The 17,978-nt window shown below is 51.1% G+C and overlaps 1 protein-coding gene across 11 annotated transcripts in view; it reads right to left on the bottom strand.

Annotated features, from left to right (window-relative positions):
• Window positions 1-17,978, bottom strand: part of Asap2 (ArfGAP with SH3 domain, ankyrin repeat and PH domain 2) — a 166,661-nt gene that overhangs the window by 92,757 nt on the left and 55,926 nt on the right. For 10 of the 11 annotated variants that reach the window (XM_052745813.1, XM_052745804.1, XM_052745806.1 and 7 more), the window contains one exon: window positions 12,024-12,096. The exons of the other annotated variant lie outside the window; for it this stretch is intronic. In XM_052745813.1, coding sequence (XP_052601773.1) covers window positions 12,024-12,078 — 55 coding nt within the window. In that variant the 5' untranslated portion in view covers window positions 12,079-12,096. The remainder of the gene's footprint in view (window positions 1-12,023; window positions 12,097-17,978) is intronic. 11 annotated transcript variants of the gene reach the window in all.

Genomic DNA, 17,978 nt, shown 5'->3' with positions numbered 1-17,978 from the left:
CTTGTGGAGGCCCAGGTGTGGGTACTAGAAACCAAACAAGTCCTCGGCAAGAAGAGTCTGCAGTCTTCACCACTGAAGCCATTTCTCCGGGCCTGGGGTCAGCTCCTTAAATCATCACACAGGAACGGAGGACAGAAAAAGGTAGACTATAAAATCACGCATTCCGTCGCAATTTCAAAATACAAGAGACGGAACGGGGGCTGAAGCAAGATGCATCAAAATCCTGGACAGCAGTTAAAAACAGCGCGTACTCCACCAACTGCATGCAGCCTTCCACACGCCAGGCAGCAAAGCCCCGCCGCACTTTCTGGAATATCCCCTCACGCTGTCTTCTAGGTGAGGAAATGAAGCAACCACGACGCCAGCCCAGGGCTGCACAGCATCTAAGTCAGGGTGGCTTGGGACAAGCCCCCGCCAAGCCCTTCCTGCTCCTGCACACCAGGCGAGCTGGCTGTGCTCACAACTGGACTTGCTAAGCCTGGCTCAGCCACCCCCTAGTAAGGAAACAGCACAAAGAAGCCACCACTGGCAGCAACGGCTAGATCACTTTAGCGCTCCATGCCAGTGCTACCGTAGCGGAGGCTGGAGAGACGGCTCAGGAGTTCAAGAGCACAGGCTGCTCTTTCCACAGGATCTGGGTTCATATCCCAGCACCCACATGGTGCTCACAACGGTCTGTAACTCCAGTTCCAGGCGATCTGTCGCCCTCCTCTGGCTTCTGTGGGCACTGCACACACGTGGTGCACAGACATACATGCAGGCAAACACCCATAAACATAAAATAAAAATATTGTTTTAAAAGATCACTGTGGTCTGTCGTTGTCTCTCAGAACGTTCCCTGGAAGAGGTAATATGAGCAAGGAGGCAGTGTGTCATCTCTGGCAGGACTGGCTTCAGGGGGATACTCCCTTTCAAACCTGTACTTTCTCTGATACCTGGAGCTCTTTCCAGTTCAAAACTCCCGCAAAGGGCACTGGTTCTAACAGATGCCACCCTGGTGTGTACTGACTTTGGCTGTGGCCAACACAAGTCTCTGACAATGGAGTTAAGGCCAAAGCATGGGCTGACCCCTGCCTGAGATCTCCAGGTCACCCCATCCCAATTAATGATCCTGTACAGACAGGGCAGAGGCGGCTCAGAAACAATGGAAATAGTTGAACGTAACCCCCAGGTATCTCTTCCAAACTCCTACTGCTCACAGCACACCGGAAGTCAAGTGAAGGTGTAGTGATGACGAACCTGTATGATCCGTGACCTGTTCGTCATGTTGCTCTGGGTACTGAAAACATCAACGTTCATGTGTGTTTTCATTCTGTGTGCCCTAAGCACCATTGTCTAAGAGAATAAAACCCAGTCATGTGGGAAGCCTATGATGCCAATGAATAAAAAGACTCGTGTAACGGGCCTCGCCCTCAAGCAGCGAGCCTCTACCGGAGAAAGAGGCTCAGCTAAGTCTACTCCACGCAAACACAAAGGCTGGAAACAGAATGGAGCTCAGAAAGTCATGGGCTTGTTATCTACACAGTCTGGGCAGAGGCAGCCACAGATGGAGGGCCCCCGGGGACCAGATAATGAAGTGCTCCCCCTAGGTAATAGAAAGAACTGGAAGGTAATTTAAGGGGTCATAAAACCCGTGTTAAGAATAAGAAGATGGATGAGGAGTGGGTATGTGGGGGGGGGGGGTCTAGAGAGATGCCTCAGTGGGTCAGAGCAATTGCCCTGCAGGTACAAGGACCTAACTTCAAATCCCCAGCATCCGCGGAAAAAAGCCAGGTATGGGGGCTAGAGAGATGGCTCAGCGGTTAAGAGCACTGGCTGTTCTTCCAGAGGTCCTGAGTTCAATTCCCAGCAGCCACATGGTGGCTCACAACCATCCGTAATGAGGTCCAGTGCCCTCTTCCGGCCTGCAGGCATACATACAGGCAGAACACTGTATACACAATAAATAAATAAATAAATAAATAAATAAATAAATAAATAAATAAATAGCCAGGTATGGTCATGTGTGCACACAGTCCCCACTACCAGGAGGCGGAGATGGGTGGAGCCCACACCCCAAGAACCCTGCTGGCTGGCCGGTCTAGCCGAAAAGGGCATGCTTCGCGGGTTACGTGAGAGGCCTTGTCTCAAGGCAACAGAGGAAGGCAATGGATGCCCTGTTGGCCTCCACATGCACACGGATCACACACACACACACACACACACACACACACACACACACACACACACCCCTTCATTCCAGCACCGGAGAGGCTGAAGCCGAAGGATCGCTGTGAGTTGGATGGCCAGCCTGAGCTACACAGTGAATAGCCGGCAAACCTGGGCTATAAAATGAGATCCACATCTCAATTAAAAATTAAAAAAAAAAAATCAAAACAAAATTGGAAGGGAAAAAAAAAAAAAGCCGGGGAGAGGCGAGGTTGACTTAGACACAACGTGATGGATGACTGAAGCTTTAATCTGCCCGTACAGACGTGTTAAAACAACCCATGGTGACAGACGGCGGATGGAGAATGTACGGGCGAATGTACGGGCTGTACGTACAATAGCCCTGTAAGGAAAACAGGAAATCCTCCAGCCTTGGAGGCCACAAAGGCTTCTGGCAGTTTCCTCCTGAGAGTCCAGGCCAGGATACGACAGAAGATGAGCTCGGGGCTGCCTGATTCATCCAGCGACTCTCACTGGCTGGAGTTGCCTGATCCCAAATCTGCTCTGAGCTCAGGTAAGGGCGCAGCAGACAGATCTCCTCAGGCCTGTAATTCCCAGGTGTCCTGTGGCCCCAGTCGGGAAGGGAAGAATCTTTTGCTGCAGGTGACTTCAGGCGATTTTTACATCCAATTGCATCCTTTACCGGAGGAAGCCCTCCCCTTGGCCAAGCGATGGGATGAGCCACAGAGCAGCGGGTTCTCTCTACTCAAGAGAGAACCTTTTTAGCCTTCCCCCTTTTGACTGTATTTCATCGACGCAAGGATCCAATTCCCATCACCTACAGTGAGGACTTGGTGAGACACTCTACCACCCCACCCCCAGGCCCCAAGCCAAGGAGCCAGGACAACTCTTGGGGTCTGGTGAGGGACAGTCAGAGCACCTCAAAAGTCAGAGTCCAAAGCCTCACTCAGGAGCTGCCGCCGCTACAGAGTCGGCCTCAGGGTGAGTAACCTTCCGTCCTGTGGCAGTTCTGCCAGATCCACCAGCTGAGGACACAGGTTCAGACTCCGCAGGGTGATCTGGCCTGTGCCTAACGTTTAAGGCAAGCGGTGCCGGTGACAGTGTCCACCTGGGAAGTGACACTTTGTCCATGGTTCTTCACCTTCTGGCTCTCAGAGGCATTTTCTCTCGAGGCACATCTGATGTAGAGAATTTGGGGGGTACACGCATCCCATTAAGCCTGAGCTGAAGAAGCCAGAGCCCAGAGGAGCATCAGTTTCCCACCAATCAGAACTATCACAGGTGTGACTCAGGCTGATGCTCACAGGCCAAACCACAGGCTTGGTGTGATTAACACGCCAATCACTGCTGACAGGATTCCCTCGGCTCGTCGCCAGTGCCCCATCCAGTCACTGTACCGAACCACCAGAGACAGTGGAAACACTGCCACACTCCAATCCGCGTCAACACCTCTTGCCCAACCTCTGCTAGAACCTTCCAAGGAGCAGCTCACAGTTACCTCTGCCATTGTGCTTAAGTCAAAACCTGCTCTCCTGAACCCATCTCTTAGGAAAAATAAAAACAGTTCATCGGCGTGGTGGTGCATACCTTTAGTCCCAGCACTCAGGAGGCAGAGGTGAGTGGATCTCTGAGTCCAGCCTGGGCTACAGAGAGGGTCCTAAGACAGCCAGGGCTGCACAGATAAACCCTGTCTCACACATGTCCTCTCCCCTCTAAAACAGAAAGTCCCAAGTCCTTCAGCATCCCTCTGAGATGAGCTTCCCCTGGCCCTCAGACTCCAAGGTTCTTATAACTCAACGGGACAATGACCTTCTCGCTCCTCTGAGGTCACCTGAGCTCACCTCTAGCACAAGCGGCACGTACTGCCTCCTACTGAACTCCTGACCAGCCAAAACCACCCACAGACTGCTCAGCAGGACGGCCAGGTTTGGGGGGTGGGAACAGCATGCAGGAGGCTTTCCTCTGGTGCGTTTCCTCACCATACCCTAACAGTGCACCGGCGACCCCGCCTGCCGAAGATCAGTACCTAACTCAGTGTTGCCGTAGAGACGACGCTTACGTGAGGTGCTTTCCCAGCACCCTGCCTGGCCGGGAGCAAATACACAAACATCTGATTTTTGTTATCATTACTGTTCTACCACCAAGCTTACCAAGGCCAACCGAGTGAGTATATGCCGTTTTCCGGTGCTACAATTCGCTGTTTCTTTTTAATCACAGAAATGTGTGTATAGATTTTGTGTCCTGGATTCCATCATAAGCATTCTCCTTCCTGCTGTTTAGACCCATCATGCCAAGCGGCTGGTCCAGGTTTGTCATAGGAGGTGCTGTTTTTCCCTCGTGATAGGCAAGGCCACAAAACAATGCACATCTTTTGCAAAGACATCCTTCCACACAGAGATGTTTATTTCAGTGATGTGCACCGCCCAAAGATTTCTGAAAACTCCATGTGCCCATTTCAGCGCCACAACCATGAAGCAGGGTCCCAGCTTCCCGGCCTTCTTGCCCAACTCTGAGGAGGATTATGATTTATTTTCTCTTCTACAAGTTAGAAAACCATGCCAGATGTGATGCTTTCTTTTTTTTTTTTTTTTTTTTTTTTTTTTTGGTTTTTCGAGACAGGGTTTCTCTGTGTAGCTTTGCGCCTTTCCTGGAACTCACTTGGTAGTCCAGGCTGGCCTCGAACTCACAGAGATCCGCCTGCCTCTGCCTCCCGAGTGCTGGCATTAAAGGCGTGCGCCACCACCGCCCGGCTGTGATGCTTTCTTAATATGCAAGAAAACTTTGATTCCGAAGCTATTATATGCTCCCCAGTAATAAAAACAGGGCTGGCCGCTGAGGAGGCTCAGCAGGTAGCACAATGCCTGAACCAAGACTAATGACCTGAATTTCATCCCTGGGACCCGGCGGGGGAAAGAGAGAACAAGCCCACAGGTTGTCCTCTACCTCCTGCTCATGTGGGTGCGGGTATGCGTGGGTACACACACATTCACACACAGACACACACACACATTCATACACATGGACAGACACAGACACACACAAAGACACACACACGCATTCACACACACACACATTCACACACAGACACTCGCATTCACACACACACACATTCACACACGGAAACACACACAGACACATACACAGACACACACACATTCACGTAGATACACACACATTCACACAGACACATACACATTCACACACGGACACACACACACAGACACACACACACACACACAGACACAGGCACACCAGAGAGGGAGAGAGAGAGAGAGAGAAGGCTCATTTTCTTCAGTAGGTGAAGACAGTCAAAGTGTAGCTAAAATTAGCGTTTCCTCCTCTGCACTTTTTATCTGGGGATGTGACAGTTTCCCCGGGGCCTTCGGATTCCAGGTAAAGAGAATTCTGGCTCTCCCTAAGAACACTGGGACCGCACAGTTCTAGAACTGAAAATGAAAGTCTCTCGCTGCTTCCTCCTCCTTGATGGAGAGGAATCTTCCCGACTGCTAATGTGTCAAACAGATGAAAAATGTCACCTTCCACTTCCCAGCACCAAGGAAAACACCTTCACACTGAGACAGAGCACGGGAAATTCTAAAGAGTAAAAATTGTAAAATAAATACCAACCAGGGTTTGTTTATTTTTGTTTTTTCAAAGAGGTTGGGCAGCAGTCCACGGAGTGGGAAAAGTTACAGAAACAGTTTTAACAAATCATCATAAAAACCGCTCTCGTGAATCTGTTCATCAGACGGTCCACAAAAGGCATCCCATAATTACTTGCTACTGCATAAGAAACCCAGTGCTTAGTGGATACAGGGGACATACTGATACCCTTCTGGCCCAGTCCAACTTGGAAAGTAGACTTCTCACAGTCCAGCTCTATCCCTGGGGCACTGTTTAATTAGCAAACGCTGAAGCTCTAAGCAGACATGTCAATCCCGAGTCCAGACATGGTTTTAACCAGATTTCCCCAGGGCTGTGGTTCTCAACCTCCCTAACGCTGCGACCCTTTAACACAGTTCCTCATGTTGCGGTGACCCCCAACAATAAAGTTATTTTCGTTGCTACTTCACAACTGTAATTTTGTTACTGTTGTGAATTTTAATGTAAATAATTTCGGAGATAGAGGTTTGCCATAGGAGTTGCAACCCACAGGTTGAGACTCATTGCCCTAGGGCCTCCAGAAACATTGCTTTTAAGGCAAGGATTGGTGAGTTGAAAAAGAAAAAAAAGCCAGGCAGTAGTAGCTCATGCTTTTAATCCCAGCACTCAGGAGGCAGAGGCAGGGGGATCTCTGTGAGTTTGAGGCCAGCCTGGTCTACAGAGCGAGTTCCAGGTCAGCCAGGGCTACACAGAGAAACCCTGTCTTAACAAAAACAAAAACAAAACAAAAACAAACAAGGTTTTGTGGGCTAAGAGGCAATACTGAGGTTTTTCTGCACATCCGGGATAAGAGAATAAAAATCATTTATTAGCTCACAAGCTGTAAAACACGGGTAGCTGGACTCAGTTTGCTGATCCCTGCTCCAAAGGATCACGCGCTCCTTCCTTACAAACCCACAGAGATCCTCACAGAGCAGTGTCTGCCATAATGGACTCTGCTCAGATCTGAAGTTACCAGTGGGTTTTTCCCTTCTACGCTAGGAGGGTAGTCTTAAGAACCTGCAATGGAAACCTGGCATTATACAGCTGGGGATTTACCGGGCACCTATATGCACCTGCCCACCCGGTGCCAGGCACTCAGGAACTACCGAAGCAGCCGCCTTGCTTGCCGTGTGTGCGTCCAGAACCCCGCTGCCACCTGGTCCTGTTAACTCACCAACAATACAAGGAATGACGTCAGCATCCCAACTGGTGAGGAAATGGAGGAGTCCCTGAGTGAATCACTGTCTTAATACCACAGACTTCTGGGGTGGTGCCTCCATCCAGGTTTCTCAGTTACTAATGCCTACGAGACCTTTATCACAAACTGTCTTCCAGACTTGGCCCTTGACCTCAGAGGCTTGTACTTAATCTAGGAGCAAGGACACACAATGCTCGGAGGCGTGAAAACCACCCAAAGACACACGAGCAACAGAAAGCACCTGAATATTAGGGATCCACTAATGTGGGGCTTCCCGGGAGGGTCTAAAGTGAACCAACCTCAAAACTGTCTAGAGGTTTGATGTGGGAGGGAGAATGTCCCATCTCCCACACCGTAACCCCAAGAACCCGTGAGTACTGTAGGCTGACCAACAAAAGGAAGTAAGAGCAGATGAATTAAACATGCCAGCCAATTTGAGAAGAGATTATTCGAGATAATGGGGTGCTTAAGGGCCAGCGAGATGGCTCAGTAGATAAAGTCAGAGTTCCACTGCTAGGGCCCACAGGGTGGAAAGAGAGAACTGAAATCCCCAAAGTTATTCTCTGGCATTCAACACAAGCACTGTAGCACATAGCCCCCACCTCACCACATACAAAATAATAAATACTAAATAAATGTTTTTTGTTTTTTTTTTTTTAATTTAAGGTACTTAAATGTGAAGGAGGGAGGCAGGAGATTTAGTGTCCGCTGTGGGACTAAACATTGTGTCTCCAAGTTTGAATACCAAAGTCCAAACCTTCAATGTGTTGACATCAAGAGATGGGACCACCAGGAAAGCATGAGCTTTAGGTGAATTCAGAGGGCAGGGCTCTCATGGAATTGATGCCCTAAGGAGCAGAGACCCCAGAGAACTTGCATCCTGTATCCCTGCCAGGGAGAGACCCCAATAAATTAACTGTCAGCCATGTGTGGTGGTACATGGAGGTGGCGGGTGGGTCTCTGTGAGTTTTCAGTCTGGTCTACATAGTACGTTCCAGGCCAGACAGGGCTACATGGTTAAGGCACTGTCTCAAAACAGTCTATAAACCAAGAGGGCCCACCCAAGAGCCTGACTACGCTGGCAGCCGAATCGGGAGCTTCCAGTTTACAGAACTCCAATCAGCTTCTATCGTTCAGGCCATGGGTATGTGGCATTATGTTGTGACAACCAGCGCAGACTCTCAGAGGTGACCTGCGAGAAGACTCCATTGGCCATTTGCTGGCTGAGCGTCAAGGAGTGAGGGTGGCCTCTGGAAGAAACAGGCCAGGGAAGGAGCCTTGATGAAGGCATCGGCCTGACCTCAGTACAGCGAGACCCACGCTGCACTTCCCACCTGCAAATAAATCCAAAGGAAGATCGTGCGCTACATTGAGCCGCAGGGCGGACAGAAACAGGCTCCGGGAGTAGAGGAAATGAGAGTCAAGAAAAGCTCACCCTGTCAAGTCTCAGCCTGAGGCAGAGGAGGGCTGGGAAGGTCACACCCAGGTGACCGGGGCTGGGGCGTGTGGAGAGAGACACAGACGGTCTCCACATCCTCAAGAAGCAAGGGAAGCAGCCAAGTCTCGGGAGACACACGAGGCCGGGCAAGAGGGCAGATGGGGCCAGACCACAGGAAATCAGGACTTCGGAGGGTGAGACCGAAAGAAGGCAGAGGGCAGGCCGGGCATAAACGCTCAATTATTCTCACTGTTGTTTCCAACATAAGGAAAAGGACCGCTCTTTCTGGATGAGCAGCCATCCTGGGACACCAAACACTAACATCGATCATGGGGACCTCCTCTTGGAGGACTGACAGACAGCCTTCGGAGCAGAAGCCGTCCAGGTGGCGTGCACCTAGCCAGCCATGGCAGCCAGCAGCTCAGCCCCTCACTGGATGCTCTGACTCACTTCTGACTCATTCTAGAGAACGAGCCACCATGTGGTAGTTACAGAGGAACTCTATAGACTGCTGTGGCCAACGCCAACAACCGGAGGAAAGCATGGTCCCCTCAGGTGACTTTCCAAGCAGATGACACTTGTCCTCAAGTAAAGATTCCAAGATAGTACTCGGACAACAAAAAGGAGGAGACACACACACACACACACACACACACACACACACACACACACACACACCCGCCACCACCGCTCCAAGGTCAGGAGCATGGCCAGTTTGTCGGACATATGGAACCTCAGGAAAGACGCAGACCCAGACACGGTCCCCAAGAACTGTGTAACTTCCCGGCTCTGTCAGTTAAGAGTTTCTGACAGTAAACAAAGCCCCTGACACCCTTGGGGCCCCAGGGAGAAGGTGATCAGACAGGGTGAGGCATGGAGGGAAGCCAAAAAGGGGCACAACCAGGACATGGTGAGGCGATCAAAGATGGACGGGCACGTGGACATGGGGAGGGACCTCTGATGGGTGGCCTGAGCCCGGGAGATGTGTAGGTGCCTGGGCCTCACCGAGCTCCTGGGTCGTCCACTGTGGCTGAGGGTGCAGCCGCAGAACGGCTGGAACAGATCAAGGGGAATGTCCCCTCACAACTCACATTTGCACACATCGGGTGGTTCTGGTGGAATTCTGTCTACTCGCGCTACGCGCCCATTTCTATCCCTCCTACGTACGGGCCTCCCTCATCTTTCCCGCGTTCTGAATGGAGCTCACTTCCACAGACTTGCGTGTGAATAAAGTAAATCCTGCTGGATTTTAAGCAGACACCGAAGTGCCTGTGTCTTTATTTCTAAAATGGTTCCAGGAAGACAGGTAATGGGACTCAAGGTTTATGGTCCACAAGCAGCAATGCAGGTCAGAAAGGTAAACGAAACAGGTATGGGACTCGCCACGGCTGGCCTCCGGACATGCGCATCAGCCTCAGAGTCATACAGATAATCTCCTTTTCATCTCCGGTAAAAAAAATCTTTTCAACATGTGATGATAAAAAAAAAAAAAAAAATCACTGTTTTCAATCTGATCAAAATACAGTATCCCTTTTTATATAATGCATGTAACACTCCTCAGATTATAAACATAAAAATTAAACTCTCCTGAGACACTTGGTGAAATCTGGGACTTGTGGACAAAACTGATCATCTCGTCCTTTAGTGAGCTCTCAGCCTCCTGAGGAGCGACATGCTACAGGCGGGCAGTGGCTGTGTAACTGAGCACAGCCCCGTACCAGCAGGAATACAGCATATTGGAAACCTTTCCGATCCCTCGGGAAGAGCTCTGCAGGCCCTTCCTATTGTCTAACAGGAGCCACGGGTTGTCCAGGTTCCCACAATGCAGAGTGTTCAAGAGGTATTATTGCCCCCCTTGCCTTCGGCAGGACAGGGCCCAAGGCAGAGGACTGACCACCTTCCAGCCCTTCACACAAGTGTTAAGAATCAGGCTGTCCTTTGGGCCTGATAGAAGTCTTACTGAATCAGAGTAAGAAGCCTGGGCTTTTGGTAGGTACTGAGCCTCCTGACCCAAGTCCATCACATATGACTTACTTAGGCCACAGAATCTCTAATGTTGTGGGAGGTACCTTCTGGCAGTGACCAGGACGTGAGGAGGTCCAAGGGAAAAGCTGTTGTTAGTTAGGCCTGCCCACCTTGCCCTTTATGAGTCCACCTACTCGGCGCCATCCTTCTGACTACCCAAACCCAGCTTCTTGGGGCTCCTACCTGACTGGAGACCAACAGCTCTCCTGGAATTCTCCAGGCTTTCAGCTCGAGATAAGGGCTGCTCAGGCATCCAGCCACATGGACTGAGCATCTACTGGTCCTCGGCCTCTCTGATGTGCTGGCAGCCACTGTTGGACTACCCAGACCATGCTGTGTAAGCCATAACAAATCCCCTCGGTCATAGGTGTTCCTTCTATCCATTCTGTACTTCCACAGAGCCCTGCTCAAGGCAAACGCCTTTCAGTGGAGACAGTCTTCCAGATTCCCCACCATCACGGCTTGTTGCCGGTGGCGCCTAGTATGAGCGGAGGGCAGCTCCCACAGTCATGCTCACACGATTCTGAGTAGGGTTAGTTGGGATGTGAGCTTCTAGACTGTTCCATAGCCTGCTGACATCATCTTGTCCTCCTGCTCCAATCACTACTCTTGACTAAAAGGAGACACCACAAGGTAAAGAGATCACAGGACAGGTATCTGGGGGCCTGAACGCCCCTCTGGGCCCATACGCAGGCACCCAAACTCTCTACCTTAGCAGAGTTGCTCTCCCACAGGCTGGCTAGCCTTCTGCTCCAGGATCTACCAGCCCTCTTCCAAGCCTCTATCGCCATCACTATTTCTGGTTTTTGAAAGCTGCCACCTCCTTCCTTTTTGATACATAACTGCACCGACATTTGGTGACTTCTCAAAAATATTTTCTATCATTAATAGGATTTGCGCGGGGCAGCTCTCCCACCGTCTGGGCGGCCCGCTGTCTTTGAGACAAAAGTTTCAGGGACTCTTGTTTTGTTTGGAGACAGGGTCTCATGTAGTCCAGGCTAGCCTCTAATCCACGATATAGCTGGGGACAGCCTTTAACTCCTGCTTCCACTTTCCTGAGTGTCACGATCACAGGCGTGCGCCGCCGCCGGCTGAGAACCAAACCCAGGCTTCATGTCCTGTGCTAAGCGAACAGGCGAGCAACGGTGGATTTTTTTCCCTCAGTGCCTTTATAAGTCAATCAAATATTACTCGGTAGCTGGTGGGTTATGCCTGTGTATTTACTCATTTTCTCCCCAAACTAGGAAAAAAGAGGAGAAGTGACCAACGCAGAGAGAACTTTGACTCACAGCACAGGCTGAACGGACACAGGCGGAGCTGCTGCCACCCAGGCTGATGGAGCGGGCTCGTGCAGAGGGCAGACACAAGACAAGAGGGCTGTCTCCCAACCCGACAACAGGCAACACATCCTACTTCCGGAGCAGGTGTCCCAGAGTCTCCCGTTCACTGCACGTTCAGTGGGGGAGGTGACCAGACAGGACTTTAAATGTAGTGTTTTCACTGAGACACACCACCCTCCCACCACCCAAGGGAACAGGGAGGACTCACCCAGCCCAGAAATATTGATTGCCTTCACAGATTTCTTCATTTTGTAGAGAACCATCCGGTCCACGTCCAAAGCCTAAAATACAGAGAATATATGAATTAAAACACGTCACACACGGACCGGCACTACAGACAGCAGCAGTGAGAACCTTCAGGGGGTCCTACTACAAGGCCCCGGGCTGCTTCTATGGGATGAGTCTTGGCCCAGTGTGGAAAATTGTCTTTCAGAGTGTACCAAGCAGCGGTCTTACAGAAAACCGACTCATGTGTCTCAGTCACCTGAAGCATACAAGCTGCGTCACATGACCTGCTGAGCACAGCACTCCAGAGAGAGGTGAGTGCACCTGGAGAGACGGTTCTCGGTTCTCCCACATCTGGACCATCACTAAGCCCCGTCTGCCCCTCTCCCCTCACTGAAAGGAAGGGCAGTCTCAAGGATACCATGTGACCCTCCCCACAAAGAGCACCCCGGCAGCCAAGTCACAGAGTCAGACCCGCCCATACAAATGCAGCTCGGTGCTTTGGATTTGTGAAGCTATTAGCTGTGTTTAGGAAGCTTATTCCTAATCCCCTCCAAGCCTCAGATTTCTCTCCCAGAATCCAGCTGTAATGGCTCTGCAAGGATGAATGATTAAACAAACACTCACATGTTCCATATTCAGCAAACATTCACAATACAACCGTCATACGGCAGCAGGCAGTGGCGTGTAAAACATCTGCACACAGTAGGTGCTCAACAGTATGTACGGTGACTCATCAAACCTGGGGATTTATTCACAGCTAAACTTCTACCCAAGAGATACAGCGAACACTTTCCCCACAACTCTGTTAAACAGCTTGGAAGATCAAAGGACTCCAAGTGGTTGTGACGGGCGGGTGAGCACATCCGGGAACCGTGAGAGTGAGGCCAAGTACCGGTGACTATTTAAGATACCGTGGTGACCTGCCATCTAAACACACCGAAAAGCCGGGCCTCTTGACTCTGCCTCCAGCACCAACCTTCCTAAGTCCTCATTCTGATACTGCCGTGGCTGTTTTCTGGGGTGTTGGAAACAGATGAGATGGGAGTTGACAGTTTTACATGGAACAGTGATCAAAAGGCACCAGATAGGGTTTAAAAAAAGAAAAAAAAGAAAGAAAAGAAAAAAGTCCTTATCAGGTCACTATGTGTTTGTCCGAACCCATTAGGATGTACTCTCTGAGTGAACCTTTAAGTATATCAAGATCAAACCCCTCTAGGGAAGTACTCACAGAGCTTTAAAAAAGACAGCCTTGCTACAGTATCTAGCTCAGGCTGGCCTTGAATCAAAGTTTCTTATAATGAGTTAGCTTTTTTGTATCTAGGGAAAGATCTTAAGTGTGGTATATGGGCCCCAGAGATCCTCCCCGCTTCCTGCCCATAACCTCAGTGCTGGGGTTACAGGCACCTGCCACCACACCACACCTGGCTTTTTATGTGGGATCACGCAGTGTGTGTGTGTGTGTGTGTGTGTACACACTGTGGAAATCAGAAAAGGACACTTGATGTCCTCCTCCATCATTTTCTGCCTTTTTCCCTTAGGACAGGATTGTTCTGGCCACCGGACTCCGAGGACCCGCCTGCCCCCACCTTCCAGCACTGGGTTATGGCTATGCCTGGCTTTTCTATGGTGTGGGCTCTGGGTGTTTGTTTGTTTAACTCGGGGCCTTGTGCTTATACAGTGAACTCTCCTACCTACTGAGCCATCTCCCTGACCCCTACACGAACTCTTAATGTTCCTGGGAAGTCACCTCTGAGCCACTCTTGACCTTGAGATATAAACGGGGATTTGGAAAGAGTAACCCCACAAAAACCTGCACTGACCATCTCCCCTCAGGCCCTCCCCAGTCCTCCAGCCTCCAAGCAGTACTTCACACGACAGAGTTTGCTCAGGCTGATGCACCACGCCCTCCCGCCCTCCGGCCTGTCAGGGAGTAGAGCCTGACAGGAGGCAGGCGTGAATCAGTACGCTGTCACAGCTGGGAGTTCCCGCCCCAAGGCACAGGTCCTTGCTGCAGAACACACCTGATCTGGTAAACATGCAGTCCAGGACTCCTGCTGTGGAGTCTGTCTTGGCCAGTCTCTACAGTTGATCAGAACAGTACCTGACCTGCATTCAGGTAAGAAGAGCTTCCCTCCCTCCCCCAAGCCTCCTCACATACAGCAGAGGACCCCTGCAGCAGTCGGGCTGAGCTCTTACGGAAGTCATTCCGCAAGCCTTACAGGAAAGTGTCCTCGAGGGCAAGGCGCAAAAGGAGAAAACCTCCCACGGAACAGAAGCACACAGCGAGTGTTCCATGGCAGCTCGGATCACTGGGGGAGGCTTCCCAGCACGGCACAGATGGTAGCCCAAGTCAAAGGAGCTGCGGAACCCTCCCTGCGCTCTGAGCTTCCCTTACTCATCCGTCCAGGCCCTGAACTGCCATCTCCACCTCTGGTTAGCCCCCAGCTCTCGTCCCGGTGAACTAACTGCTCGATGCCGGCTCAATCCGTTCTCTTCTTCTCCTTCCCAACACTGTCTGTCAATTGCCTTCTCTCCCTGGAACAACTTCCTGCCTCGTGACCCTTGACCCCCAGCTTCACGAGCTGCTTCATAGGCACCTGGTCCCCCAGCAAAGCAAGAGGTGTCGTCTGGTCCTCCAGCAGAGCCACCTGCCATCCCTCCCCCAGGAAGGGTGAATCGCTCATCTTAGGTTGGCCCACAGCATCTGTGCGTGTTCACAGTTTCCGCTGAGATTTACTGTACGAGCCAAATATAAAAGTAGGGGGTGGAGACAAAATGGTGAGCAAAAACAAGACAACAATCTTGCAAAAAAAATAAATAAATAAAAATAAACACCTCCACAAACACAGACGTGTACTGGCAGGAGCAGCAGGCCAGGACTCACGGTGTACACTGACCTGCTTTTGCCAACCTTGGACGCTGCTGCCCAACACCTGTGCTGTCCGATACTGTGGCCACCACTGAGCACCCTGGAACACTTGAACACGCTGAGTTCTGAGAAATACCAATAAAACTACCTCCGTTGCGTGTTCCTCTCCCCGGTGCCACTCTCTAAGGTCAGGGGCTGGCGTGTGTCAACCCACTGTGCACCGGAGAGTCCCGCCAAGGAATGGGAGTTGGTACCAAACCACAGGGTTCCTCTGACCAGAGAGAGAATGCACTGTAGTACCTTAAGGCCTCTAGAGGCGAGCAGGAAAGGATTCCAGGAAAGGTCTCCCAAGGATGAAGGAATTGGCTGGAGCCATACTGGCTTCAGGAACCAGTCAGGCTCCATCTGGGCGCTGAACTCCTGGGTCACCAGCTAGAGACCTAGCCTGCTTCTCTCCAGCAGAGTTAAGCGCTCTGCCCGCTGGTAACCCCGAGTCCCGTGGCACACCTGTGTCTGTGGGGTACGGCTCAGTCCTGCTCAGAAGCAGGGGCTGGAGGTGGACATCTACTGAGGTACCGGGGACTGGCACTCTGCAAGTAGCTGAACTCGGACCACACCCCACAGGGTGCTGTGCAGATTACAGCCCTTTTCCTACCAAGGACAGCACAGAAGTCTTGTAAAAACACGCCTCCTTCTGAGTCCTTCTGTCCCCATTGTTGAAGGAGAAGCCGTTTCCTGCCTCAGGAATGGGAGATAAACAAACCAGGGGTGCTTTCCCCGTCTATTCAGCAGAGATTGAAGCAAAGGTGAGCTTGGCGCTTGGTGGCAGAGGTAATTATAATTAAAACCCACACGAGGGAAAAGCGATTCCCTCCCTGTTCAAAAATGCACCCTCCACCGCCGTGTATTTATAGCTCATCAAGATTAAAAATCCAGTCAGGAGAAGTGAGAATGATTAAGACAAAAAAAAAGTCCTGTATCCATGATTTAGAAAAAGCTTTGCCAAAACCTTAAAGCAAGAACAATAATTATGCAGCTTTTGTGGTCTCCAGAAACCAACGGGACCTGCAATGTGGCTGAGACTTCTAACCGTAACTCACCCCCCACCCCGTCTTCCACAACTCCTCAAACCTGGAAGGAAAATGGAGACAACCCGCACCGAGATGTGTGGGCAAATGACAAGCACCCAGAACCGCAGAAGTCAATAAAGACCTGAGGAGGGCTGGCCTGGCCCGTAGCTGATGTCTGGCCAAACCCTATAAACTCTGAGGGGCTGGACTCAAGCTGACCTCTAGTTTATAAAACAAGCTTAACAGATTAAATTTATTGCATAAACAAGGCAGTGGCGGGGATGTGTCTCAAATATTTCCAAGGAAAATAAATAACTGTTGGAGTGGTCATGGGAGACGGGGGATGGGGAGGGATAGAGACCAAGGGCACGGGTCATGGCAAACCCACCATGAGGAAGACCCTCACATCCCCACTGGTGGCATTTTCACACCTGGCTGCCCCACACAGTAGCCAGAAGCTGGCAGGGGATTCTATTAGAAGGGAAAACATTGACGTTCACTTCTGCGTGCGTGACTGACTCCCATGAGAGCTGCAGCCATGTAGGCACGTGTGTTCCAGAATGTCACGAGGCGCTCTCTCCTTCCTCGGCCTCTGCAGGTCCCTCTGTGCCCTTGAGGGCTGTCCCCGAGCAAGGGAATCCACCCAAGCAGCCTGGCCCTCCTGGTTCCATAGCTCGGTAGTGGCATCCCCCGTCACACACGGTCTTCTCTGTGGAGGGTAGACAAGTCCGTCGTCTCCTCTTCGGGTCCCACAGTCCTGGCAAGCGGGTACCTGATGGCAGGCTGGGTGGGGAGGGGTGGCCTCCACAGTCTGTCTGAGGAGCTAGTTTGGTTCGGGGGTGGGAAACGTGTGAGCCACAAGCAAAAGATGTCCCACCTCTTGTTTGTTTACAATCCAACCGTTTTGACAGGCGGACGTGTCCGGTTGGATGTGGTAATACGTGAGGAAAAGCTGGCTCTGACTCACCCAGCTAAGGGAACCGTTACCCCAGCCCTCAAACAAAAGTACTCTTCTCAATCACGGGCCTTGACTATTAGCTATGTTTTGAATTTCACTATAAATATTTGTGGAAATTTATTTAATTACCATCTGGCCCTTTTCAGGAAAAGTTTGCTGCCTCTGACTTCGACGATCCACGCAAAGCATCCCTCCACGGCATCAGCCAGGCCTGTCCTCGCTTCGGCCCTGGCCTAGAAGCACAAGTACCAGCCACAACCAGTTTGGTCCAGCGCCCTGGGATCTCAAAGGGAGGCAACACGGGAGGGAAGGGGCCAACGTCCTTCCTGGAACCCAAAGATAATGTCTGAAGGACAGCGGGCCTACAGACCACAGTTGTCCCTGCTGGAGCTGGGCCCGTCTGTGTTCTCCCCTCTTAGCCTGCCCCTTATGTATGATGGGACAACTTGAGAGGAAACGACAGTTTTGGAAGCCGGTTGATACACCAAGCGCAGTCGTGAGCTCACCGTGAAGCAGGGCAATAATGGGCCTCCCTCCTTCTGGGAATTACGCGGGGCCTGGAGAAGAACAGGTGCCGTTCAACATTAAGATCAAATTCACGCCCAAGCCAAATCGTAGCTGTGTGAAACGTGTGCGCCTCGGGACCAGCTCGAAGGGGCGCACGCGGTTATTACCCCAGTGACGCAGAAGTCAAACACAAGGATACACTCAACACTCTCCAAGGCAGCCCCAAACTGGATGAACCTACAAGAATGTTGCGCGGTTGACACTACAAACCGCTGCGCATTTGTGCAACGAGAGAACAGACTTTGTGTACACACACCGTATACAAACGATTTTGGAAAAAAAAAAAATGTGAAAAACAGAACACGCACGATGCTGTGAGGTAAAAACCCAAAAGGAAGGGCAAAGCCTTCAATGCTGGCAATGGCAGGCTAACTCCAAGCCCACCTACCGCGGGACTTAATCTAATATTGAAGTATGTGGCACCGGAGTCCAGGCAGTGAGAAGCAAACACTTGCTTCATGGCTGCACTAC

The sequence above is a fragment of the Peromyscus californicus genome, unplaced genomic scaffold (assembly GCF_007827085.1).
Source record: "Peromyscus californicus insignis strain IS unplaced genomic scaffold, ASM782708v3 Scaffold_1__1_contigs__length_55948999, whole genome shotgun sequence".
NCBI classification, from domain to species: Eukaryota; Metazoa; Chordata; class Mammalia; order Rodentia; family Cricetidae; genus Peromyscus; species Peromyscus californicus.
Note: the sequence above shows the minus strand (reverse complement) of the source record. Positions and strands in the feature narration are given on the sequence as shown.